This window comes from Diospyros lotus, chromosome 2, assembly GCF_014633365.1.
Source record: "Diospyros lotus cultivar Yz01 chromosome 2, ASM1463336v1, whole genome shotgun sequence".
Classification (NCBI taxonomy): Eukaryota; Viridiplantae; Streptophyta; class Magnoliopsida; order Ericales; family Ebenaceae; genus Diospyros; species Diospyros lotus.
Window position 1 is genome coordinate 12,628,298 of NC_068339.1, and position 26,937 is coordinate 12,655,234.

The 26,937-nt window shown below is 33.7% G+C and overlaps 2 protein-coding genes across 2 annotated transcripts; one reads left to right on the forward strand and one right to left on the reverse strand.

Moving 5' to 3' along the window:
* Positions 1-2,493: 2,493 nt before the first annotated feature.
* LOC127795401 (BTB/POZ domain-containing protein At1g30440) lies at positions 2,494-8,967 on the reverse strand. Its single transcript, XM_052327056.1, has 4 exons — positions 8,137-8,967; positions 6,662-6,731; positions 4,010-5,224; positions 2,494-3,270 (listed from the first exon to the last, which is right to left on the reverse strand). The coding sequence occupies exons 1-4, from the start codon at positions 8,193-8,195 to the stop codon at positions 2,758-2,760; spliced, it is 1,857 nt and encodes a 618-aa protein (XP_052183016.1). The 5' UTR covers positions 8,196-8,967; the 3' UTR covers positions 2,494-2,757.
* A 7,726-nt stretch (positions 8,968-16,693) lies between these two features.
* Positions 16,694-26,662, forward strand: LOC127795506 (protein ALTERED PHOSPHATE STARVATION RESPONSE 1). The gene is made up of 5 exons (XM_052327235.1): positions 16,694-18,730; positions 19,259-19,443; positions 21,635-21,858; positions 23,865-24,195; positions 25,963-26,662. Exons 1-5 carry the CDS (start codon positions 17,938-17,940, stop codon positions 26,404-26,406), a joined length of 1,977 nt encoding a protein of 658 aa, XP_052183195.1. The 5' UTR covers positions 16,694-17,937; the 3' UTR covers positions 26,407-26,662.
* Positions 26,663-26,937: the final 275 nt, after the last annotated feature.

Consider the following 26,937-nt stretch of genomic DNA (forward strand, 5'->3'; position numbering starts at 1 on the left):
GAAGAGAAGAAGAGAAGAGAAGAGAAGAGGAGGAGTTGGGATTTCTAGTCAAATGATCAAATGGGACTTCCAAAGATGATTAAAGCATTTGACTGGAGAAAGGAGGGGGGTTCCCTTGGAAAAATGTCGCCTCCTGTTCACACTCCGTTCGCCACGCACCGGCCCCATTCACTTGCTTATCGTAGAGGCTGTAAGTAAGTATACAGTGCCCAACAACTACACACCACTTTGGAAAATAGTATACGTACTGTAGCTAGTGTTTATGGGTGGCGGGCTTGACTATCCGACGGTGTACATTTGCCCCTATCATTTTAAAATATTTTAGGACTATGAGTTGTTGACTTAATTTTTGTTATTAAGAATCTCTAATTTACATCTCAAGCTTTAAAATCCATTTGCAATGTTTATGGTACTTTTTAATTTTTAATTAAATTTATTTTTAAATAATATTTTAAATTTTTATTCTTTTCAATATATTTGTTAAATTTATCAGATAAATCTTAAAAAAGAAGCTATGTAATTTTTTATTTGATATTTTTCAAATATGTTTATTTTTTTTTATATAAGTATATTTTAAATTTTATAAATAAAAAAATTATATATAATTCAATAAATAATTTGATAAGAATCTTAAAATATTTTATAATTTTACATTAATTATTATATATCTTGATTAAAAAATATTATAAGTTGCTAAAATTTGAACGTTATTGGCTAAGGAGAGTCAAACAAAGGAAACGAGAAGCGAAGGAGGAAAGTGCCATTGACAACACGACAAGAAGGCGAATATTTTACTTCAAAGCAAAGGATTCGTTAGAGAAAGAATTTAGCGTGGATGTGAATGAAGGGAAGAATGTGGCTTGGCTTGTAAGTGGTAATGGTCATGCTCGTGAGCACTTGCAAGTGGAAGCCATTAATATTTTGGGATAATTATATGTTCATCACATTATCTTATATGGTATACGAGCAATTTTATATCAACTTTCAAATACTTATATAATTTTTGTTTGCAATTGACTAGGAATTGAAGAAAGGCAACGCCGCCTTATTATGACTTATAAGAGCTCATTTTCTTTCTTTATAAGAATTATTATTTTTTTAAAAATAAAATTAAGCCATCATCTTATAAAAGATACAATCTCTCAATTAAAAAAAAGGTTCTTCTACATAGTCAAAAAAAAAATAACGGAGAGACTTACAAAATGTGGGTAAAAAAATGAAATGACCTCGTTCACTTTATAAATTTGTAAAGTGAGTCATTGTCATTCTCTCTCCTATCCCTTCCCATGGTCGCCGTCTCGTTTCGTTGTCATGTTGTCGTCGCTTCACTGCTGTTGCCTCGCCTCATCACCAACTATCACTGCATCTTCAAGTTACAGAGACGGAGATGAGACAAAGACAACGAAACGAGACAGTGGTTATGGGAGGCAAGAGGAGAGAACAGAGTAGAGAGAGGAGATGAGAGGGTAATTTTGTCTTTTTACTCTTCTTTTATAAGTCTGTCGATAAGGTTGTCTGACTCGTATGTATTTTCCTTAAAAAAAAATTATGAGATGGCCAATAAACTTAAAAGGTATAAATCAACATGCAGTGATGAGGACCACTCATAAATAATATATAATCAAAAGGTGTATTCCAACTTTCATACAGCGAAAGTTGACAATTAAGGTAGTTCGGTAAGTTTAGAATATTTTTTAAATTAAAATATAAAACAGTTAAAGATAAGATTAAAAAATATTTTAAAAATTTTATTAAATTTTTTAAAATATACTGAATAATACAAACTTTATTTTTTCTATAAAGACAAGATATACTTATCTTGAAGGAAAGAGATAAATAAATCTAAAAAAACTCAAATAAGAAGTTATATTATTCTTTTTTAATTGTCGCAAGATAAGTTTAACAAACATATTAAAAATGATAAAAATCTTAAATATTTTTTATATCCTATTTTTTTTATTTATATCTTAATTAAATACACTACCTAAATGAATTTAGTAAAGAAAATAAAAAAGCAAACAGTTTTTATTGTTTTATTGAACTTGGACTTAAAGTTAAAATAAAAGTTATATTACATGCGACAACTACCTAATTAAGGTCAAGAAGGTACGATGAAACAAATAGACTGTTCTTAGAATATTTAATTTGCAGAAGCTGAAGACATTATATTTTATTACGAACATCATTTTCTTATGACTTGTATATATCATCAGGGGAGAAGCTCATCACTAAGATGTAAGCAAAATATTAACTTTAGACAACTATTTTTATTATTTTTTATTATAAGTGGGCAAATTGATAATGAAAATAATTTTATTTCTGTTTTCAAAATTTATAAAATCAAAACTAATATCCAAACATTTTTTAATATTTTTCATTTTCATATATAGGAAAGCAAAAACTTAAAATCCAAACAGTAATTGGCAGGGAGGAGAGAGCTAATTGGGACTAAACTTAAAAATAAAATGAAGGGGGGGAAGTTAAGCATATGAGTGAGTCTCCGTCACCAATCACCATCAGAACTGGGCAATAAGGCATTACAGACTAGATAGAGACGGCAGAGTTCATTCATCTTCATTACAGGTTTGAATGACCAAAACAGATTTTGGTGAATAAATATGACACAAACAAGGCAGAAGGGAAGGGAACCGGGAAAACAAGTAACAGCAAAGAGAAGTTAAAAAAGTATGGGAATGGAGAAGAATTCAATTATCCCGTCCAGTCCAATACAGTCCAGTCCAGAGTCACAGTTTTCTCTTACCTGTGCTTCCCGAGCTTGTCTTTCGCCTTGTCGGTCTTGGGGTTGCTAACAGACCCCTCTTGAGCACTGCACATTTGAGACTTGATCTTGAACCCGAACTTCTTCGACACGCTTCCCCAGGGGCTCGACCCCTTCACCCGACCTAGCTTCTCGATCTCCTGCCTCATGTTCGAACACTCCTTCTCGAGCTCAGACACCCGCGACCTCATGTTATCCATCCCCACCTTCAGAACCTGATTCTCCCTCACGGCTGTAGCCCAGCCCCCTTCGGTGGACCCGGCCAAGCCACTTCGTAATTGCCGTGAACCGTCGACGCTGTCAGACACCAAGAAGCAGCCCGCGATGGAAGTCCTAAGCTGGAGCTGCTCGAAGAAGAGGACTTGGACTATTATTCTGAGGGGCAGCCTCTCATTCTGCGCGGCATGGGTGCATGCTTCCAAGGAGAGTTTCTGGCAGTCCATAAGCCTGCACAGTTGTTCTCTGTCGGACTCTGCCAACCATGGGTGTGACTGCAGAACAGGGAACAGAAACCCGATGAACCCAAATTAACAAGTGATGAATGCCAGTCTAATCGTCTTAACCTATGCCTAAAATCTCATTCCAGGGTTGTGGCGCCTGAAGCAGCATCCGTGTTGGAGCCGCCGCATCTTTTCAGCACATCAAAATTCAAGGACAAGAATCACAAACTCTATTCTCTCGTGTATATGCTCAAGTCAAATAATGGGCTACCATTGATAGTAGCTCGATTAAGGTTGATATATCAAACTGGGTTATGACACAACTAACTGAAATAGCATCTTCACTGCATACAGAAAAGCTTAGGCTCTATTCTCTTTGTTATTTTTAGGGTGTTTTCAGTTTTTAATTTTTTTTAAATAGTCAATATGTGCTTAATTTCATATTTTCAAAAACGCATTTTCGAAAACAAAAAAATTTTAAACATGTTTGTGATGAAAACAACTTTTTTATTGTTTTGAATTTTCTTTATAAAATTTTTCCTTATTTTTAAAAATGTATTTTTGAAAATATAAAAATAAATCTTAAAAAACTGAAAATATCCTGGAAACAGCAAAGAGAATAGGCCTAAGCTTTTCTTTAGCTCAGTTAGTGTTGAATCTCAGGTATCAGGGTCGGAAACCTTAAGTTCATTTCAAAAACTGAACTGACAAACAAGAGCACATCAATGAAATGACTACCTATAAATTATTCCTTCACATTCTTTCCAGGCAGCAAGGAAGTAAATTTTACCTTCAGATAAATGTCAATTGCGCGATAAAGACCATCATCCAAGGGCCTGGCATAGTCAGGCACAGTAGCAGCTAGAGCCTGAAACTTTGGGAGCTTCAGATTAACATCAGGAGCTACCTCGGCAAGGTATCCATCAATCAGCTTGGCTACCATTGTTATTGGTGTCAAAGAAGGAGACCCCATCAAATGCCCGTCGCCAACTGAAGAAGGGGAGGCACCACCTGTCACCTGATCCATGGCCAGAAAGTGTTCAAGAATTCGCTGCACACAGTCAACATTGTAAAGAGTCTCCATGGAATAAGAGAAGTTGGGCATCAAGAGATCTTCCAGGGTTGCCTGGTCAAGTTGCATCCCTACCCTTCTTTCTAAGTTTGATATGCAAGATGGGCTAGCTCGAAGAATCATGGCCGTACGAAGCAGACCAAAGAGGAATTTAGTAGAGACCCAGCCCTTCTGCATCGGAAGTAGTTGGTCTATTTCCTCTAGTAAAAGCTTCTGGTCTTCCTCAGAAGGTAGGGCTGGCGCCAAACGACTGCTAGATTCACTGGTCGGTTGACGCCGATTAAGCCCTGGCAGGTACCTCTTAGCGTAGAAAGTGAGAGATCCTGCAATAACCTCCTGTTTGATGCCACGAAATTCCATGGCCGAAATCAATCTCTTGTAAAGAGGCAAGCTCAAATTTGATACATCTTCATACCACCAATCTGAACTAGCATTTTTCGGCCTAGCCCCAGTGCTTATACCATTCCATAATACACTCCCACCGGGACTCTGCATGAGGCCACCATGCCCCATAACAGGCCACCCAAATAGATTTGGATCAGTGCTTGCCTTCAGAGCTAATGACTCAATACATCTCTTTGTGATATGGAGTTCTTCGGCATGAGGGAGAATATCATCACAGGTCTGTAGTGCCTTCAGCGAGTCTTTCCAATTATGGAGAACTACTTGATTGAGAAAGATTTCAGTACGGGAAATCAGATTGTCTTCCCCATAATGTTCTGTCATTTCAAGATGCTCAGCAGCACACCGCAGGTGAACAATGTTTGAGGCAGTAAGTTCAAGTTTCACACCATAGCAGAATTTGGCTACAAGTTCAAATGTTTTAGCTCCACCAGGGATATCAGGGAGCTTGATGATGCAACCCTCTTCTCCTTCCCCAGATGCTTCAGCAATCAACCTTTCCAGAACTCCACTTCTAGAAAGCAAAGGGAACTGCATAAAATGATTATTTAAGGTGTTAAGAGATGACAAATAAATAAAATGCAAGATAGTCAACGGTGAAAGGCACCCTTAAGGCGCCATGACATTATATTGCCCAAGACACTAGGTGCCTGAAAAACCGCTCGCTTGAGCAAAACAAGGCACTAATTAACAAAAAAGTAATAAAATATTTAACATGAAAAAGGAATCGATTCATGTATTATAAGTCTTTGAAGAATACTATTCTTCTATTCCATGGAGTTGAAATTTTGAGAATTGATGTTAAGTCTTTCGTGGTTTTATTGGATGTGTTGTGCAAAGCTTGTTTTGCAGGATTAATTCTGAGGAGTTATACATGGGATTCTTCACATTATTATATTAGTATTCTCATAATGCCATTTATGGTCCCTGGAATGTACCTTCTGCAACTCTTGCACTCCAATTAGGCCAAACAACACTAGCACCTTCCCATCACCTATTGACCTTTAACTTTCAGAAACCCCTAACTTAGCCACCTTCACACTATGCCAAATTTGAACATTCTGAACCTGAAATTTTAAAAGTCAAGCCATGTTTTCAACCTTTTCCTACTTAGAACCTAATTATTTCTTCTCCCACACTGGCCTAACGTAGAAGGTTCCCATAATGAAAACCATCATAATTTTTATTGCAGCATGCCAAGGACAAAGATTTTATCATGTCCTATATCATTGAAACTAAACCTGTTCTATACATACATACTATTTCAGTGCCAACAGGTATTCCATCTCGGATTCCAATACCATTTGATATTCAAATAACTGATTCTAACCCATCTGGTGAGCATAAAGCCAATATTTCTGCCAAGTGAACTATGTGTCAGTAGCAAAGATGGGTTCTCCTCAATATCAAGTCAATAAGGTCTTAACATAGATTGAATTAATCATAAAAAAAAATCCCATTTCCAGCCCAAGAGATCCTATTACCATCTCCAAGTTCGAATCTGATTTTAGAACTGACAACAAGGAATTAGTACAAGGCAACAGCAGGAAGAAGGGGGGGAGAGAATAACCAGATCTGGCACATTGATGCCACAAACAGCTATGGGATGGATTCCAGATCATTGATCAAACTCATCAAAGAGCCACTGATATTATGTTTTTCATGCCTGTGTCATGTACTCACAAACCCCCACGTATATCCGTTAGAACTATAATATGATACTCAAGACCAAAGGCCAAAGCAGTTACCCTGACAAGCTAGAATAAACAGAAAAATATGGCAAATGCTTCTCAAGAGAAGGGGAAGAAGAAGAAGAAGAGGGGGACATTCGATGGTTAAGATTCTACAACCATGAGAGTAAGAACTAAATTAAGGGAAATCTAAGAGTCCAGTCATTTATTATCCACATATGGAAGCAAGTTATTTCAACAGTTAAAGATATTCAATAGAACATAATCAAGGACTTGCCTTGTGAAGATGGAAGGACATCTCCCCAACTTCAACAACAACATCACTGGGCAGGCCCGTGGTGCAGAACCTGCAAAGTCACACTCAAACACAAAAAGTCAAATAACAATATCAAGAAACAACTTTTATGTGAAGCTAAAATTTTAAAAGTTGTATCTCGTCAAAATGCACTACATTTAAGCTCAATAAAAGGAGCTACGGGGAAACCCTTCACATGTTTCTCCTTCCATGAAGCCAGGAACACATAGTCATAAACTAACATGCACATGGATTGTACATAGAATATCCATAAGCAGAAGTTGCCACAGTGTGAAACCAAGCAAATCACCATACACGATTGCTGCTCCTTACAGTACTTCCTCTGAGAGTGGACTTATTCTGGACAGATAAGGTTTTTTTTTTTTTTTTTTAAATGACAGATAAGTTTAAGTTCCCAACACTATCTGGTTGAACTTAAGGTATTAAAAAGCAATATTACACTGATGACAGCTAAGAGATATCATTCGTCCCCCCCATGGTCCATCCCCAATTATCCCACAAGAAGAGGCGTTTGGCCAGCTTAGAGCTAGAGGAACAAACTCAGGGTCCAGAATACACACACATATATATATTTGAAAAGGCTCCTTTGAGAATCCAAAACAGAAAAACATGATAATACAAACAGAAATACATATGTCACTGATCCTATAAAATGGACAGGAAGTTCCAAGCAGCAAGAAAATGTCATATCATATGAGTGCTCCTTGAATGATCATACAACTTGCAGAATGCACTGTGCACAAAACCAATCAATGTAGCTCATGTAACTAGCATCCATATTTTTCCCGGTATCTTCTCCAATCTCCAGCACCTAAAAAGGTATATAATGGTGAATATAAAAAAATTCATCAAAGGATGCAATTAGGAAGGAACAACTATTGGTATCACATGCGATCTCCAAGTTATTATCTCAATGAAAGGATTCTCTGTCAGTCAAGACAAACAGTGTCAACCAGTGTCATCCCTGCAAAAATACTCTTCTTCAAGATTTTGCCCTGTAATACATGTGCCAAAGCAAGTTTATCCCTCATCCCAGAATATTCACTCCTAGTACAGCAATTATATTCACAACCAAGATCAAAAAGCAGACAAAGAGTAGTACCGACCATATGACATCACTGAGACAAACAGATCGTTGCTAAGCAACTCATAATGCACCTCAGGGAAAGCGTTTACATCCGCCAATAGTTGAAGAACTCAACAACCCTTCGATTCCACTTGAGCATAGAAGTGGGGAATTGGGAGATGTTCACCCAACATCACCTCACCAGTTCCAAAGTACAGGCAAAATATCCCAAAAGCACAAACAAGTAACATGACAATACGACTCTCCTACTCTTAGATTCACTAGAAATAATTGCATAGTCAAACGAATTTAAACAAATAACAAACTATATATCTCAGAGAAAGCATACTAAAGAAATTAAGGCACATACCAGGCCTGCCCTTGCCTCTGGAATGCATCGGTTTTGGATCCCAACTTCATACAAGCCATTTCTGCAAATGCAAGCGAGATGAAACTTCAAGAAGACGGACCTTACTATAATTAAATAGAATAGAAACCCTTTAAAGGCAAATCCCTTCAACTCAATCAAATGAAGGCCTGAGTTCAGAGCAATGCAATTGTGGCTTTCCGAAACCACCAATTTTGTGCCCTCGAGACTACAAATCTGAAACGAATTTCACCGAGAAACCCAACCCCAGATTTCTTAAGCCCGGTCGGTCAGATCCTTGAAACGCCATGAAAATGGAGTCACCACTTTGAACCCACCTCATAATAACTATAAATTTGGGGCAAAACTCCCCATAATTCACCAAACTATCACCCAAAACCAAGAAAGAGATATTTAGTTTCGAGAAACTGTACTAGAATCACTTGAAGAAAGTACCCACTGCAAAACAGACCCAAATCTCAGTTCAAAAGACTCCCTAATCAGATGGAAGTTTTAGGTCAATCCCTCCAGCCCTCTGCCAAAAATTTTAGAAGGAAAGGGGGGGGGGGGTGGGGGGGGTTACTCTGACACAACCTACTTCTCACTCAAACCGCAAGAAGATTCCAAATTCAACCCGATATGCCACAAGTGAGACCAAAAATTCTCACACCCAGAAAGAAAAAGAGAGCAGAAATAGAAGCAACAGTTGTTTCTGAATGCTATACTAAAATGGCTGTAAAAACAATGGAGCTGCAAGGCCCATCCATCTGCCAAAAGGGACTAGAAATAAGACGGATAATCAATTGCCGTTCTGAAAACAAAACCCTTCAAACCCCATGTGGGTCCTCTGGCCTAGAACTTACTGTCTGATTATAAAATGTTCAGAGAGATAATCTTGAATTTATTAGGGGAATTTGTATTAAATGAATAGTGGTCTTGGAAAGCAACATCCATCTGTTAGTACAGCTAGGCCATGTGGATGCCTCAATCTTCTCTGCTATCTGTTTCTATAAGTGCATTCTTATTTATTATACATAAACCCTGTGTTAATGGAGATCCTAAGGGTCGGTTGTGGCCAAGCAAAGGACTTTATTAAGACCTATAATTTATTAATTCATTGCATGGTTCTCTATATTATACACATTAATGAAATCGCCAGTGGATTAAGTCAATGCTAAGTAGTGCTATCTTCGCTTTTTCAAGTGGGGTTGCTTGAAAATTGAACAAAGATTCATACAGAGATTCAAAGCATCTAAATTGATTAATGCCTGTTCATCCTTCCATGTAAAATTTGCGGGAATGAATTACTTGTATTAAAATATAATTTGTACGATATTTTGTAAAAAACTTATATTAAAAATAAGTTTAACATAATTTTAACTTTAAAAAATATAATGTTACAAGATACAAATTCTTCGGGCCTATTGTCCTTGGTCTCTAGTCACTTAAATTATGTTTTAATTAAATAAAATTAGTAGAATTGCAAGCCATCTAAAAATATCTTGCTAGAAACTATTCAAATAATTTTACTTTAAATTTGTGAATTATACCATTACTAATAACTAAATCCTACATTTATATATGAAACATTAAATATTCATGCTATATGCTAAAATGACCAAACTACCACTGAAACGGAATGTTTTAATATTTGAAGTTTGCCATGTTTGATTCTGAACTTTGATGGCGCAAACAAATAAATTCCCACACAATAATGATCCAAGATAATCAGAACACTTAGCCACAAATACCAAAAGAGAAGGTGTGGGAAGTGGCAGACTTTGGTTGATGTCAATGATATTGATTGCCCAATGTAATCAATTATAGGGCCCAAATGAAAAGCTCAAAGGTCTCTAAAAGGCGCATGCTTGTCCTGTCCTATGGTCAAAAGCTACCCATATTTCCTTTTTGTGGGCCTGCCACTGTGCTGCGTATTTATGTCTCCTTTGTCAGTGATTTTATATTTGTACTAAGTTGGAGTTAGATTCATTTGTTATGGTATAAAGTGGAATCAGTTCAAAACTCGTGGATTTCTTATGGTATAAAGTGGAATTTAAGTTCAAACTTATAGGTTTGTTTTTTAAACATTTGCTTAAAAAAATTTATAAAGTGTTTGGTGAAGTAATATTAAAAATTGTTTATTCATGAGTTTTTAGATTATTAAGAAGTATATTTTTTCTTTTAATGTACTACTAGAAGTCTAATGACCAATTTGGGTTCTTTATTCAAAAACAAACTTATAGCCTTATAATTAAACAATTGAGCTTTTTTACATACTTTTAGTGACAAGAGTCAAGTAAAAGAATTCATATAAAAAAACCCTTAATATCAAGTAAGATAAATAAGATATTTAATAAATTTACAATTTTTTTGACTCGACTTATGTCAAGTGTCCGGGAGTCTAAATTTAGTCTTAGTATTTAATATGTTGTATAAATTTATGTATTTTATCAAATAATATTTAATTAATTTATTAAATATCTATATGTAGTTAAAAAATTCATATAAAGTTATTGTTGAATCATTAATTAAATTATCTAACATAGCTTGTTAAATGAGAAAATTTGGGAGATAGTTTGTCTATATTATATTTGATTGGCTTGCTTCATTTTAAATAATAATTTATTGCAATTAACAATAAAATACAATATGATGTGTTAAATAAATGAGTATATTCTAGTCTTAAGACCAGTTTTAGTGACGCACAAGAGTTTGATCTTGTAACTCTTTAAATTCAATTTAATAATAAGTTTTATATTTAATTTAAATTGTAATATAATTTGAATTGAACATACAAATATCCTCCAGTGTAATAAGAAGTGGATACATTATTCTTAAATGTTAAGAATAAGCGTGGCAATTAATTCACAATATGTTATACTATAAACATGTTCATGGCCATAAAGTTATTAATCGGGATAGTAACAACTCGAAAAGGTTGGCACATCATCTTCTTCCTTATTTAATATGAGTTATTGAAAGATAAGATTAATGAGTCTCATGTTATTTTGTATGAGATATAGAAAAAAGATTAATGGATGCTTGTTATATGAACGAGTTCACTAAACGAGATTGTTAACATTAAATTACATGAGTTTTATCTTACAGGTCAATGATTCAATATTAACTACGAGTGTGCAACTAGTCTTTAGACCTAATATGACGTAGATATATGTGCATTGATGGATTAGGTCATCATAAATACTATATGATCGTTATAATCATTGATGATTATACGTATCTATGTACCTAGTTCAGTGATGCATGAGGTATGTGTGCATTAAATATGAAATTTATCACCTTGAGATTTATGAGAAAGATATCATATGCGATCCAGTAATCACTTGACAATAAATCCTTGGCTGAGGTAATATAATGATGAAACTAGTGGTTCACCCATGCGATGCATGGGTATTGCAAAAAAAATAATAATTATTAAAGTGAAAGTTATATAATTTATTTGGTAGTTACAGTAAATGAAAATCACAATAAAGAAGTAAAAAATAAATAAAATAATCGTGTTATAATCATGAAAATACAACAAAATGATCACATATTTTGAAAGATTTCCTTATATGCATTCAAGGATAGACGAACAATTAAAAACACATAACTCTATTCCGAAACCATGTAAAAAATAAACTTAAATTAACATGTAATACAATAAATAATACGTAAAAAATAAAAAAATTATACAATAACAGGAAAAAAAAAAAAAGAAATATACGATAACCAACCTATTTATTCTGAAATATGTATTCAAGGATAGATATTTTTTATTTTATTTTCACGTGTATTTGTCTCATATGTGCTTACCATACAAACCCTCAAGGCTTAATTTTTCTTAGTTGCATTTACATCACTCACTTGATAGAATAATGGTGCTATGTTACACCAGAAAACCAAACTAAGTAAAAAAATACGATTAAATTTTACTAAATAAAAGTAAAGAAGAATATAAAATTTGAGAAAAATAATGGAGAAAGGAGAAGAGAGGAAATGGAAGGGTTGAACGGGAATGGAGAGGAAGAAGAGAGAGATATTTGCTTTCTTTTATTAATTTATCTTTTTTCAAATTCTCCTATTTCTCTTAATTTATCAAATTACATGCCACCATTAAATTTCTCTTTTTTCCCACGCTTTGCTACACAATTCGAATCTTACTTAACAAAATTTTCAAAACAAAAATTTAATTTGCATTTAATTTCTCTAATTCCAACATATAGCATATCTTCAGAGTATACTAAGGGGAAAAATGAGAATTAAATAAATGACAATAATCAATTAAGTTGAAAAATAAAATTATGACATTTAAAATTATAAAAAATAAATTTAAATTAATTAAATTGTAAGTAAAATAAAGATAATTTAAATAATCAATTAATTATATGAATAATAATAATCAAATTTTCAAAATTGATTATTCATACATGACTTTACATATTTCTCCTAACAATTAATTACCACATTTAAGACTGATCAAATTTTTAAGGAAGCAAAAAAAAAAAAAGTTAAAAAAGAAAATTATAACATTTAAGTTATATATAAAATTATAATATTTAAAATTATAAAAAAATAATTTAAATTAATTAAACTATATATAAAATAAAGATAATTTAAATAATCAATTAATTATATAAATGATAATAATCAAATTTTCAAAATTGATTATCCATGACTTTACATATTTCTTCTCGTAATTAATAACCATATTTAAGACAGGTCAAATTTTTAAGAAAATAATCAAAAAAAAAGTTAAAAAATAAAATTATAATATTTAAATTATATATAACATTTAAAAATATAAAAAATAAATTTAAATTAATTAAACTATATATAAAATAAGAATAATTTAAATAATTAATTATATAAATGATAATAATTAAATTTTCAAAATTGATTATTCATACATGGCTTTACATATTTCTCTTGACAATCAATTACTATATTTAAGACGGATCAAATTTTTAAGAAAGCAACAAAAAAAAAATAAAGTTAAAAAATAAAATTATAACATTTAAGTTATATATAAAATTATAACATTTAAAATTATAATAAAATAAATCTAAATTAATTAAAATATATAAAATAAAGATAATTTAAATAATTAATTAATTATATAAATGATAATAATCAAATTTTCAAAATTAATTATACACACATGACTTTACATATTTCTCCTGACAATTAATTACCACATTTAAGGCATGTCACATTTAAAAAAAAAAAAACAAACAAAAATAAAGTTTTATATAAAATTATAACATTTAAAATTATAAAAAATAAATTTAAAATAATGAAACTATATATAAAATAAAGATAATTTAAATAATTAATTAATTATATAAATAATAATAATCAAAATTTTAAAATTGATTATCCATACATGACTTTATATATTCCTCCTAACAATCAATTATCACATTTAAGACAGGGCACATTTTTTAAAAAATAACAAAAAAAATAAAGTTAAAAAATAAAATTATAATATTTAAGTTATATATAAAATTATAACATTTAAAATTATAAAAAAAATAAAATAAAAATAATTAAACTATATATAAATAAAAATAAAAATAAATTTACTTGGCAGTCGGTATTCGACGGTATAACCTAATATATCAAGATTTCTCCCGATTTAAAAAAGTTTCATTTTTTTGTAATTTATTTCAATTAAAATTTTATGTTAATATTTAAAAATTAATAATATGGATAAATTAATAATATTTATCTTGCCTTTTCATATACCAATATACTTACATATTCTTCAAAACACTATTCAATCATAAAAAAACCATTTACATGTTCCGAGAACTACATGTTTTTCACAAATGTAGACTTAATTAATGACCTATAAAAATTTCATTTTGGGTAAGCAAAAAAATTAAAAAAATATAATAAAATATCAAAATAGTAACTGGAAATGGGCGGGAAAAAAATTGACGGCTGTTTTGTTATAATATATATATAGATGTGTGTTCCATAATGACTGTGTTATATTAGTCAAGTAGGATTATTGGATTTTGTCTATATCTCGTCAGGATATAGGATGATAAAGTGACTGAATTGTATGGCATCGTAGTATAAGGTTCGCATTACCCATTTCACCTTAAATTGGATAATCATGATATATTGTTAGATGTCACTCATAATTTATGAGAGTTCAAAATTGATTAAATTTTGTTACCAATTTAATTGTGAATCTATAAAGTCTTACCCAATAAGAAATTGTTTTAAAGAGAAAATGACAATTTAATAATTATGAAATTATTAAATAATAGTGTAATTATTTATTAGATAAATAAGGTCAATTAAATGATAAATGAGTTAATTATTTAATTATCAAGTTAGATCGGGTTTTTTGCTAGCACATCAAGTTCGGTCCAATTGCCTTTAAGCCCTATTTGATAGCCATTTATTTATTTGGAAAAGATATTTTTTCCACCTAAATTTTTATTTGTGTAGTGTTTGACGGTCAAAATTTTCTAGGCAACTCATTTTCTAATTTCTTGTCATATGATTGCTTTTTCTTTCAAATCACGAAAACTATTTTCCTTGGGGAGATAGAGCTTTGATTTTCCAGGTAATTGGAAAATAATGCCCATTGTGCTCCGATCTTCATCCCCTTCAACTGAAAGCGAGAAATGGATAGAGGGCGAACGAGAGAAAGGGCGAGCGAGAGAGAAAGAGGGTGAGCAAGCGAGCGAGAAAGAGGGCGAGCAAGTGGGTCGGCGACGAATAGGTGAGCGGGGAGACAACTTTCCAAAAATATGTATGTATGTATGTGTGCATATATATATATGTCTGTATGTGGGGATGTGTATATATGTGTGTGTGATTGTATATGTTTATACGTGTGATTGTGTATATGTGTGTGTAATTGTGTAAAAAATCACGTAAAAATTAATAAATTTGAAAAACGAAAAAATTTTAATTTTGAGATTTGATTTGATTGGGAAAATGATTTAGTTAATCTAAAATAGGTTATTATTTTGATTTTTTATACGATTAGTATTTTTTAATACATTTTCACTATTGAATTTCATGAAAAATGTGTTTTTTCATAAAAATAATGCCTATCAAACGCGAAATGCCAGGAAAATGACCAAATTATATGAAAAATATTACTAATCAAATACCAAAAGATAGAAAATAACATCATTTTACAGGTAAAAAATTATACCAATCAAACAGCTTAAACTTTCAATTTTCAGGAATTTATTTTTTTGAAATTCATTTTATTTTCACTCAAATTCCACCGTTGCAATCAAACGCACCCTTAGGATTTATAAGGTTTGCTTATAAATAGTACATTAAGCCCTTGAATAAAAAACACAATGCAATTAGTTATATTTAAAAAAAAAAATTCACGTCATTTTCTTCAAAAATCTATTGGAGTTTTGACGATTTCGAGTGAATCGACTAAATATCTCACACACGAGAGATTACACGATGAGTTATTTGCAACGAACTTTTATTTTTCTTTTAGATAACTTTTTTTTTTTATGTCTTCAATTTTTAAATTGTATGTTTTAAAAAATTTGATACTTGTAAAATCATATTTTGTTCCGCTGTCAGATTATAATTTTCTATCATTAATTTCACTACTGAATTTTAAACATAGCAAAATAAATTATTGTATCTTGAAACTTAAAACCAATTTGACTATCATACTTTTAAAAGTATCAAATAATCAATTGTACTCTTAAATCATACATATTAATTATCATGGTATATGTCCTATTCACGTTGTTTTAATTCTATTACCAATGTCATTTTTTTTTAATCAAGATAACATTACATAATCGTAAATGATCTAATCAAATCCCAAATTCATATTCCAAAAATATCACATAGTTGTAATTTGTGTACTTTTAAAATATAATATAATAGTCAATTTAATCCCGGATTTTAAAGAACGATAGCTCACCTGACCATTTTCAAACAACCTATTTTAACTTTAAAATTAATTGGTAGTGTTATTTTCTGACAATCATAGAATTATAAATATTACTTTGCATAATTAAAAATTTGTTTATAAATTATTAATTAATTTTCAAAAATTATGAATACGTTAAAAACTAAAAATGTTTTAAAAGTTACAAACACTTTTCACACAGAAGAAGAAATATTTATAATTTCTAAAAGATAATTATCATACATGAAAAATTATTATTAATTCTATTAGTGTCAAAAATAAATATTAAAAGATACGATTACTAAGAATTTATAAAAATTGTGGCTTTACCCTAAAATATTGAACATAACATTAAAAACAACGCAAAATTTGATATTTTTTTATAAAGCTAACAAGATATTTTTTATTATTATAAACAAATAAATAAATGCGAAGCTGACGCTAACATGCGCACCGCCTTTTCAATTGTTAGCATGCGCGCGCGCGCGCGCCTCCACTACGACAACGTCCACTTTTCCAGTTTACACAGTCCTCAGTCTGAGGCTGAGCCCGAAATCTTGATTCGTTAATTATATTAAAATTTGGGATTTTCCGCTAAATTGCGCCAGCACCGGAAGCGCTTTGGATGCCCCCCGCCCCCTCTCTCTCTCCCTCGGGTTTCGAGCTCAGCGATCTCTCTCTCCCTCCATAGTTTCTCTCAACTTTTTTCTGTATCTGCCGATTAATGCTCGCTCTTTCAATAGCACGAGCAATGGGGTATACACTTGAGTGGTTCTCTTCCGAAGCTTTTATCGAAGATTCCCCTTTCTGTGCTTCGTTTGTCGCGGCATTTTCGAAACCCTAGCAAGTTTTCCTTCATCTTCTGCAGAGCAGAGCACAAGCAGCGAGAGCATTTGCAGGTCTTGCAGTGATCTTGTCCTGCCAGTTTCCAAGTCAGTACGATTGTTTTCTTGTCTTTTTCTTGGGGGTTTTTAAATCGCAACTTGCAATAGAAAACGGGGAAAGAGGCAAGAACTCTCGTGACTAGTTGAAAGGGAACAGCCGAACTTTGAGCGGACACTGTTTGGTCTTAACAATTTTTTTTCTTTTTTTTTTCTGCTTTCTCTTGGAGGTTTCGATAAGCTCTTGCTTGATAGTGAAATTTTGGACGTTCTGGATTGTAAGGTGCTCGTGCTTAGTGCTGTTTTGGTTTCTCAGAGGTCACGACCTTGCATTCAGTGGGGAAAAATGGGAAAAAGAAAACTAGAGTTTGGTTCCTTCGTTATAGAGATCTCAGGTTTAGTTTAGTAAATGGGCATAACTCGAGAATGTTAAAAGAATTCAGGAGGCCACTGCTTTATCGGTTTCTGAGTTCTTAGGTGCTTTCTACTCTCATTATGTTCCGTGTTTAGCTCTCTGAATTACTCTAGAGTGATGGTGAGCTCACGATTCTTGTCGCTAGGGGTTCTAATATTTGGTTATGAAGATTGTTATGCTGATTGAATTGGAAGGTAAAGCGCAAATCAAGCTGAACTGCGCATAGTCTGCGACAAATTTGTTGTTTCTTTGGCTTTGATGTTACGGAACTGTGTATTGTTGTGAACTTTTTTGGCTTTGTTGTCATATAGTGTTCTGAATTTACCGAACCATGGAAGCAACTTAACATGGGACACTGGATTGAGGTGTGGAGAGTCTTTCGACTTATGTTGAGATGAAGATTGTAAGAGCTCGATAAGACTGAGGAAAGTTTGAAGAATGAAATGCATTCAGAATTTACTGTTATTTTCATCTTAAAGTGTATGGTCATACGAAAATCAGCCGTATTTGGTTTGCTTGCATTTATTTGACTTATTACGCAAGCCATAGCCATAGCTGAAACTCTTCTTTTCAATCTCCTTATTAAAGAAATGGGTTGTGCTGCGTCAAGAATTGACAAGGAAGAGAGGGTAAGGATATGCAAGGAGAGAAAGATGTTAATGAAGAAGCTGGTGAGGTGTAGAGGAGAATTTTCTGATGCGCAGTTGTCTTATTTGAGATCACTGAAAAATACTGGAGTCACCCTTCGCCAGTTCACTGAATCAGAGTCACTGGAACTTGAAAGTACCCCCTTGGGCCTTGCTCTGCCTCCCTCGCCACCTCCACCTTTTCCTCCATCTCCTCTTCCTCCTCCTCCACCACCCACTTTTAGCCCCGATTTCAGGAAGTTTGAGCACAATCCAAGGGTGGAAGTTGCCCCAGAAGAAATTATAGAGATCCATGAGGAAAATAGTTGCACACCTCCTCCTCCTCCAGTTCCTAGTTCATCCTGGGATTTCTGGGACCCTTTTGCTCCTTCTTCACCTCATTTTGAGAAGATGACTGAAATTGTCGAGCCTGTCGAGGAGGAAAATTGGGCAGAGGCTAACACTGAATTTGAGGAAGAACAGGAGGAGGATATTGTTGATAATATAAATCTGCTTCCTCAGAAGCCTCAGACTGTTGAGTTGGTTGATGATGCCTCATCAATGGTTAGCTGGCACACTAAAGACACTGGAGATATGGCTATGGTAGTTTGGAGAAGCAAGAAGACCTTGGCAGGCATTATTAAGGAGTTAGATGATTATTTCTTGAAAGCGTCAGCAGGTGGCAAGAGCATAGCAATTCTTATGGATGTCAATTCAAGCGACAATTTTCTTAGGCAGGGTTCTGAAGAGAACAGGAGTAAATACTCTCTTCTTGTTGCATTGAAACCACATGGCATTTTACTTTGTAGTCTATAATATGTTGTTTTCTTCAATGGTTTAGCACTTGTGTTGGCTGAAATCTCCATATTCATGCCTTGAAAAGAAAAGATTCATGAAATTAATCATAACCCAGTAAAAGTTGGTTGTTCAGAGGATATGAATTGGCAACCTCACCCTTGTCCAACTCAACTAGAATAAAAAAAACCCATCCCACTATATGTTAGATTGCTTATTTTCTTTTTCGTGGAACTAAGTTTAGAATTTGACTGGTTGTACAGTTTTACTAATTTGATTTTCATCTTAGCTCTGGTGTTAGAAAGTTTGTCTCGAGTTTAACCCTAGTCTGAATCATGTTAGCTCTAATGACCTCTTGTTTTGAAGATTACAGTTGATGAGTCTCTGATTGTCTTTCATTACACTCATTTCATACCGTTGATCAATACTCAATTACGAGGTCTTCTTTCTCAAACCTTTTTTCAGGCTTATACTAGACTATAATTTACAGGTAGAAGGTGCAATTCTGCAAAGGTATTTAGTGCATTGAACTGGAGTTGGTCTTCTAAATCTCTTCAATGTACAAGAAATGCGGCAGAGTTTGGTGGTCCTAGTGAGCCTTGCAGGCCTGGTGCTCATTGTGTCACACTTGAAAAACTATATGCTGAAGAACAGAGGCTGTGCAAGGAGATAAAGGTACTAACAGTGCTAATAATTTTAATGGTTTCACTGTCTTTTTGTTATTGGATAACTTGCCCCCTTTCTTTCCTTATCTCAGGGGATTTGTACTTTTGAAGAATAATTAATTCTTGTTTTAAAGAGTTTGAATACTGAATGCGATAAGAAAAAACACCTAAATCATTCCACAGATTTCATAACGATGGGTGCTTCCATGCCACTTCACGGTGCTGGTGCTGGTGAACCCCAATAGTTTTCTTGTTTATTAAATTAGACCAATGTTGAATGGAATTATTAGTTATAAGCATGTTACGGACTGGATTATTTCATCTACTATAGTAGTTATATATTGGAAAAAATGTTTAGTGGATCTCTTCATATAAACTAAATTAATGGAGAGGATAAAAGTAACTGCAGTGTTCAAAGACAAATAATGTTTTTGCTTTCGGGGAAAGAATGACATAAGAGAATTATCCTCTATCTTCGTAACACTGTTTCATTTATTGTAAGAGTTACCCTTTATCTTTGTAACACTGTTTCATTTATTGTTCTTTGACAAGGTTTGAGAATGAGGCTAGAGCACTGAAACAGGGCTTGATTTAGATGTTAAGCTTGTTGCTTATTTATTGTGACAAATATTGTTGTGTATGGTACTTTCAAAAAGTAAAAAGAAATATTGTTCTCTATGGAAATAACCTGTTATATTTTATGGTTTGTTCATCATAATGTGTTAATCTTCTGGCAATTTGTTTGCGGGGTTGGATAGAGAGGATATAAAGACATTGACATAAAAAAAGTAGAGGTTGAAGCAAAATGTGGGATAGGATTCTTTCTGTTTCCTCTTTTTGCCATCAATTCAAACTATTTAAGTCTACTAATCTTGTAGCGATTTGGGCTTGGTATGCTCTCGTGAAAAGCAAATGGTTTTGTTGTTGCTGTCTTTCAGAGATCCTCCTAGGGTTAGATTGGTTTTTGAAATTGAGGAGAATCAAGAAAGCAGCATGGTATTATAAATGATTCTGAAAGAATTTTAATATTCACCTACTAAAAGCTGGTGGTATTATTTAGCTTTTAAGACCAAATTTTTGTACTGGCTTTCAAGGCTTTATGGAACAAAAACCACACATTTAGTGAGGTTCTTAAAGGGAGGTCTTGTCCATCTTTACTGTAGAAGAGTGGGATTATGCTCATTAAATTTCTTGTTCCCAACAAATAAATTGGAAAGGCAAAGAAAATAAAAGGAACAGAGCAATGAACATATTGTTTCTTTTTTCAAAATTGGCCTTGCTTACATTTGGAACTATCATTATGTTGCAATTTTATTTTATTTTTTTACTTTGAAAGTCTTTTATCTCTGTTCTGAACATTGATGAACTAACTGAAATTTTAGATTTTTTATATTCTCAAGTGGTTTTAGGATATGCCTGTTGGTTTTTCCCATTACTACAGACGGTCAATAATTTCTCTCGCTAGTAGTTAATATAGAAAATTGATTGCCTATAGACCTCTGTAATTCAAAGTTCTTTGATGACGTCGTTGGTTCAATATCTAGAGGTTTATGTAGGCATAAGAATACTCTTGTAGAAAGAACAATCTTTCTATTTTCTTTCTATCATTGTTTTGTGTCTCTTTGAAGGCAGTATGATAATCACTAACTTTTTTGTTCATCTTTTTTTTTTTTTTTTGGTCTATTTATTTTTTCTTATTTATTTTTCATATTTTCCCCACCTAATGGGAGTAAGGCTTGTTGTTGTTGTTGTTACGTATTTATCATTTTGTTTTTTGTTTCTTTTCTTTCTTCTTCTTTGTCTACTTGGAGGGCAATGATATTAAACAGAATTACAGGAAAAAGGTTAAAAATTTATGAAGATGGCAGATATCTCATATACAATTGCACTTACAAGTGTGATGCATTTTATTGACTTTAAAAAGAAACTTAAAACAACTTAAATGTGGATAGGTCAATTGTCCTGGCTTACTCATAACAGCAAATATGGCATAATCTGAGGATTAGGCCTTCAATTTATGTTTCTGCTGGCAATGGTTAAGAAATGTCTGGGCCTAGCAGCAATGTTCCAAAACAAGGATGGAAGATGTCTTGATGGTGTAATGTGTTTCTTCTATCTCTGTTTTCTGGTTTTATTCCTTGCCCATCTCTAAAGTTTTTTTTTTTTTAAAAGTCTGATGGCATTAATTTCGTACTTTATAGGATGAAGAGATTATGAAACTAGAGCATGAGAAGAAATCCCTGCTATTGCAAAGGCAAAAGGATGAAGACCATGACTCGATAAAGACTCAGAAAACTCGATTAACAGTCGAAAGTTTGCAGTCTGATATAATATGTCTGCAAGAATCAATTAGTAGGACATGCTCTTCCATTTCAACGCTTTTATATGAAGAGCTGCATCCTCAACTTATCGCAATAACTTTTGGGTAAGTCTGTGAGGGATTAATCATGTCTTCTGACTAATTCTCGTTTTGGTGATAAATTGAGTAAATTTTCTTATATGATTGTTAGAAGTTATGGTCCCATTTGGACGTGGTCCTGTTTCTGATTTCTAGTTCCGAACCCAAAAATTCTTACAGTTTTTGGTTTGGATTTCTGAAAATTTGGTCATTTTTGAGAACAATTTTTAGTTGTATTCATTGGCTTATAAACCAATTTGCCAAAGCCATTAGAAATATAGGTTGTCACTTAACCCTAGGTATGAAAGCAAAAAGGAAGATGCATTTTCCGTTATGTGTTTCTCCACCTTCATCAAGCTCTACTTCTGTTCCATAGATGTCTTGCAGAAGCACCAGTTGGTGCTTTGCCTTACCAATCATCTATGTTGGATAGGCTACCACAATCAATCACTTGATGAATGAGTTCCAATCTTCCAATTTCATAATCATCAATCATGGACATCCCACAAACATGTGCACAAAAGCTGAGCTCCCAAGTAACAAGCTCATGAACGTTGTTGAAATTCCATGTGATGAAGGCATTGAAAACCCATCTGATAAAGGCCCTGAACCCAACTTAGGTTGCTACTGCTGTTTTCAGGAAAAAAAATAACAAAAGTTGGTGGGGCTGCTGCTTCTTGGCAGATAAATCCCAATGGAATTTTTGTGTCACAATGGGCAGGTATTGGGGAGAATTTAAAGTTGGATGTGCCATTTGGTATTTTGTAAGGTTTTGGTTAAGTTGATTTTGTCTTTGGGATAAAATTTGATTCTTGGATATGGGTTGTTCAACGTTAAATACAACAATTCTGTATTTGATGAGATTAATAAGTTTTTATTAGGACATTGGATGGTATGTGGTGCTTAAGGAACTTTTAGCAAGTGGATCATGTTGATTTTGGGGACAAAAGTTTGATTCTTGTTAAGTTTGTGCCACTGAATTTTGAAGATAAGCAAGAACAAATTCTATTTCTAGAGAGAAACATGATAACTAGGTTCTTACCTTGTGGTAATAGATGACTAATTTGAGTGCTAGGTGTGAATTCTTGTGGATTATTTGAGTTTTTGCGAAATCCAGTCTAGTTTGGTGCATGTGATGGAAGCAAGCTGTAGAGGAGGATTAGAGGCTAGCCATCATGCTGGAGGTGGATTTGAATTTATCTTATCGGGTTCAAAGTGGGTGAAACAACAAAAAGCACAAATTGGAAAAGGCATTATTTCAGTTGAGGATGACTAGTTTGACTTCCATACCAGTTTTTCCAAATTTGATTTCTTTCGTTTATATGGTTCCATAACCAATGCAGCTAAACCTGTGATTCTTGATCTTTGGGCCAAGAACTTTTTCCAACATACAATTCACTACATGTTTTATTACTAACGGAAAACTGTTTTTAGAGCCAAACTCTAAAACCTAGTTTTAGAGAACAAGATGCTGAAACTGCCACCAACCAGGCTCTATAATTTTCTGAGAATAATTTAAGTTTATCTTAATATAGAGAGAAGAAAAATTAGCTATTCTTACAGTAGTTGAGTATTGATATCTGTGCATTACCACCCATCATGGGGTGCGCCTTTCATCTGACAACATTACCCTATTTACAAACTGTTGGTGAATTCTACAATTTATTGTTCTTCAATTATTAGAGATTGTGAGGTTGTTTGACCTTACCCTGAAGACAGGTTCGTGAACATGGAGTGAGAAAATTCACAAATCTATACTAATCTAGATTAGCCAAGTTATAAAACTGTAAGACTTTGAATAATCCATAGTTTTTGAATCTTTCATTGAGAAATGACATTAAGTCTCTGCCTGGGGATAGAAACTTCCGTTGTGGCTCAGCCGCCTACTTTTTTTTTTCCCCTTTTCAGACCTTACTAGAATCTGATGTTGGCATAATTCTCTCTCTCTCTCTCATAGACACACACACACGTGCGCACATATGCTAAAAAAACCAATCACATATTTTGTCTTTCTTGTTTGGAACATTTTTCAGGCTTACAAGTATGTGGAGAGCAATGTACGAGTGCCATCAAGTTCAAAATCATATATCCCAGCAGGTGTGTCATCTCACCAATCAGCAAAATATGGATCCAACTACTGACTATCGTCGCCAGGCTGCTGCTCAGCTAAAATATGAGGTCACGTCCTGGTACACTAACTTCTGCAGACTTGTAAAATCTCAAGGAGAGTATGTAAGTACCCTCTGCAGGTGGATACAGCTCACTGAGTCTGTTGCTGAGGACTTGCAACAGAGTGGTAGTTCATCCATGGTGCATATCTTTTGCAAAGAATGGCAGCTGGCCCTTCTTCGGCTCCCAGATAAGGTATTTTGCCGTTTGATCTTGTGTCTAACTAGGATATAAATGTCCAAATATTTACTATCTGGATATTTGCAAAATTAAGTAGCCAATATGAGGATGCTAAGGTGAATTGTGGAAAAACTGAGAGAGATAGGACGATACAAAAGAATTTGTGATAGATAGGAATATTGCCATCAGAAAAAATTGATCGAGATAGTTTGCACAATGTACAACATGATAGATTGCTAGATGTCTCAATAAGCGACCTAACATCATCCATGTTGAGGGTAATGGTAGGGCTTAATAAGAAAGACGCATGTTATCACAGGCAGCAAATTTGTTGCATGCGTGGATGTCCACATGGCTGGCATCAGCCATTGTTATTTCAGAGTAACTTGGAGGACATTGTAAATATTTTTTATGTAGTTGGACAAACATGTTGCAAGACATTCTAGATAATGCATTATAATTGTAAAATTAGATCGAACTAAGTCTGTTCATTGATGAAGAAAAAAGCTATAAATAAAATAATAGAGATGAGTGTAAACCACCACCATGTGCAAAATATGAATGTTATAAGATGAGGTGTTATGATGGACATAAAGGCATACAAGAAAAGTTAAAATTAGAAATAAGTTATTCATATTAAGGTTAGAGTAGATCCTATTAAAGATTAAATGCATGAAACATGATTGAGATAGTTTAGTCATGTGAAAAGAAAGACCAGTAGAGGATTCTTAAGTAGAGTGGATGGAATGAAACAAATATCTTGTAGAAGAGGTAGAGGAAAGTTAGAACTTAGAAGACCAAGAAAAACTTTATGGCAGACACTTAGGTATGATATGAGTTACAAGGTTCTTATAAAAGATAAAGCTATAGATAGAAATGAGTTATAAGGTTCTTGTTGTAAGGTTATTTTCCCAAGCTATATTCAACTAAGTTCCAGAGAAATACAAAAGCATTCTATATATTTTTTTATCTATAGCTTATGCTTCTAAGTTTGAGGGAAAAGGTTGATTTTTCCAAATGCTGCATGAGAGTGATTGAGAAATTCAGCCTGTGACACGTGGTGAAACAATATCATGGCCTATTGGCCTTCAGTAGAGAGGAATGTAGAAAAGAAAAGGACTTGTGTGGTGAATTTCAAGTCAGGAAAAAGGTTACTTGAGTTGTATGTTATCTGAACATGTCATGAATAATTTCTTGTATTAAAGATAAGAAATGTTACAGTGACATAGGAAACTGTTAATAAAGGGAAGAAAGAATAAATGAAGCAAACATAATAAAAGATTTGCCCTAAATATAGCATAAATATCCCTGAAAGTAACCCATTGGAGAGAAAATATTTATTCTGTACTTCCTCGAACTCAAGATGCTCAAGTTGTATGGAGTTTGAAATCAAGATTCATAGTCAGAGGATGGATGTTATATGGTAAAAAAATCATCTGCATTTGATAGGGACATAGGACTAGGAAATGGAGCCTTCTCATCTGATAAATTGTTGGATGCTTGTAACTTTATTATCACTGTTAACGAGTACTCATGTATATAGCATTTTTGTTGCATTCTCATATGACAATTTCTGTCCTGATAAATTATTACTCTTTTGGTAGGTACTGATGTATTATTTCTTGCTGAAAGTAATTATTTTCTGCAATATTTTTACCCTGTGCATTCTTTCTTTTTGTTTCTAAAGTCAAATATCCATCTCTAGTAGAGGTGTTAAACTGGCTGTGCTGGGCCTACATGGCTGGTTTTTTGGGGTGTTCTTACAACCTGCCATGCACACAGGTAGCATCAGAGGCCATCAGGAGCTTCTTGTCAGTTATCCATTCTATAATCTTGCAACAAGAAGGGGAACTTAACCTGAAAAGAAAGTCTGAGAAGCTTGAGAGGAAACTGCAGACAGAGTTAAACTCCCTGTCTGAAATGGAGATAAAGCTCGAGGGGAACTTACATGACAGCGAAAATCCTGTGTTGAACCCTAAGCACCCTTTAGCAGTTAAGCGCACGAAAGTTGAGATTTTGAAAAAGCGTGTGGATGACGAAAAGGCCAAGTATCTGAATTCAATCGAGCTTACCCGAGCCATGACCCTGAACAATCTAGGAACAAGCCTCCCTAACGTATTCCAGGCTTTGCTGGGTTTTTCGAGCGCCTATGCAGTGTCCTTGGAGGCCATTCTCAGCCATGCCAAGCCAGTGGATTATTCATGCCGATATGCGTTAAACTTGTAAGCCTGATGAGTCGAGGTCAGAAGGTGTCAGGTTTTGTTTGAAGAGATCTGGTTACAATTCTGTTATTTGCTTTGGTGCAGTATCCAGGGGCGTGCTTAATAGTTCTTAACATGGAATTGGCGCTGGACATCTCTCTTAAAATGTCTCAGGACGATATTGTGTTTTAATATTGTTGCATTTGTACGTATGAACATTGTTGAAGCCGAGTTATTCCTAGCCTGGAATCATTTTGCCACAAGTTTCTTTCTTTGATCTATGTTCTTTCGCCATAAAAAAGTGTGCCTCAAAAAAATAATATATCCAAAGCGCATTTGTCATGTCGAATTCTAAAAAGGTATTAGGCATACTTTGTTCATTTTCTCAACGCGGGCCAGCCCTGGACTTAGTGGGACAGGTCGAATCCAGTTAGTTGTACGTAGTTGGATCTACATATTATTTAAGACCTGTGTTTCAAGAAAATCAAAGACCATATTTTGAGATGGGCTTTAGCTTGATTGACAGCCCATACCATGAAAAGGTCTAAGATTGCCA

Coding starts and splice junctions, on each gene's coding strand:
- LOC127795401 (XM_052327056.1), bottom strand. CDS start 8,195: ATGGCTTGTATGAAGTTGGGATCCAAAACCGATGCATTCCAGAGGCAA. Junction 6,732..8,136: donor CAGAGGCAAGGGCAGGCCTG/GTATGTGCCTTA, acceptor GTGACTTTGCAG/GTTCTGCACCACGGGCCTGC. Junction 5,225..6,661: donor TGTCCTTCCATCTTCACAAG/GCAAGTCCTTGA, acceptor CATTTTATGCAG/TTCCCTTTGCTTTCTAGAAG.
- LOC127795506 (XM_052327235.1), top strand. CDS start 17,938: ATGGGTTGTGCTGCGTCAAGAATTGACAAGGAAGAGAGGGTAAGGATA. Junction 19,444..21,634: donor GGCTGTGCAAGGAGATAAAG/GTACTAACAGTG, acceptor CGTACTTTATAG/GATGAAGAGATTATGAAACT. Junction 21,859..23,864: donor CTTATCGCAATAACTTTTGG/GTAAGTCTGTGA, acceptor AACATTTTTCAG/GCTTACAAGTATGTGGAGAG.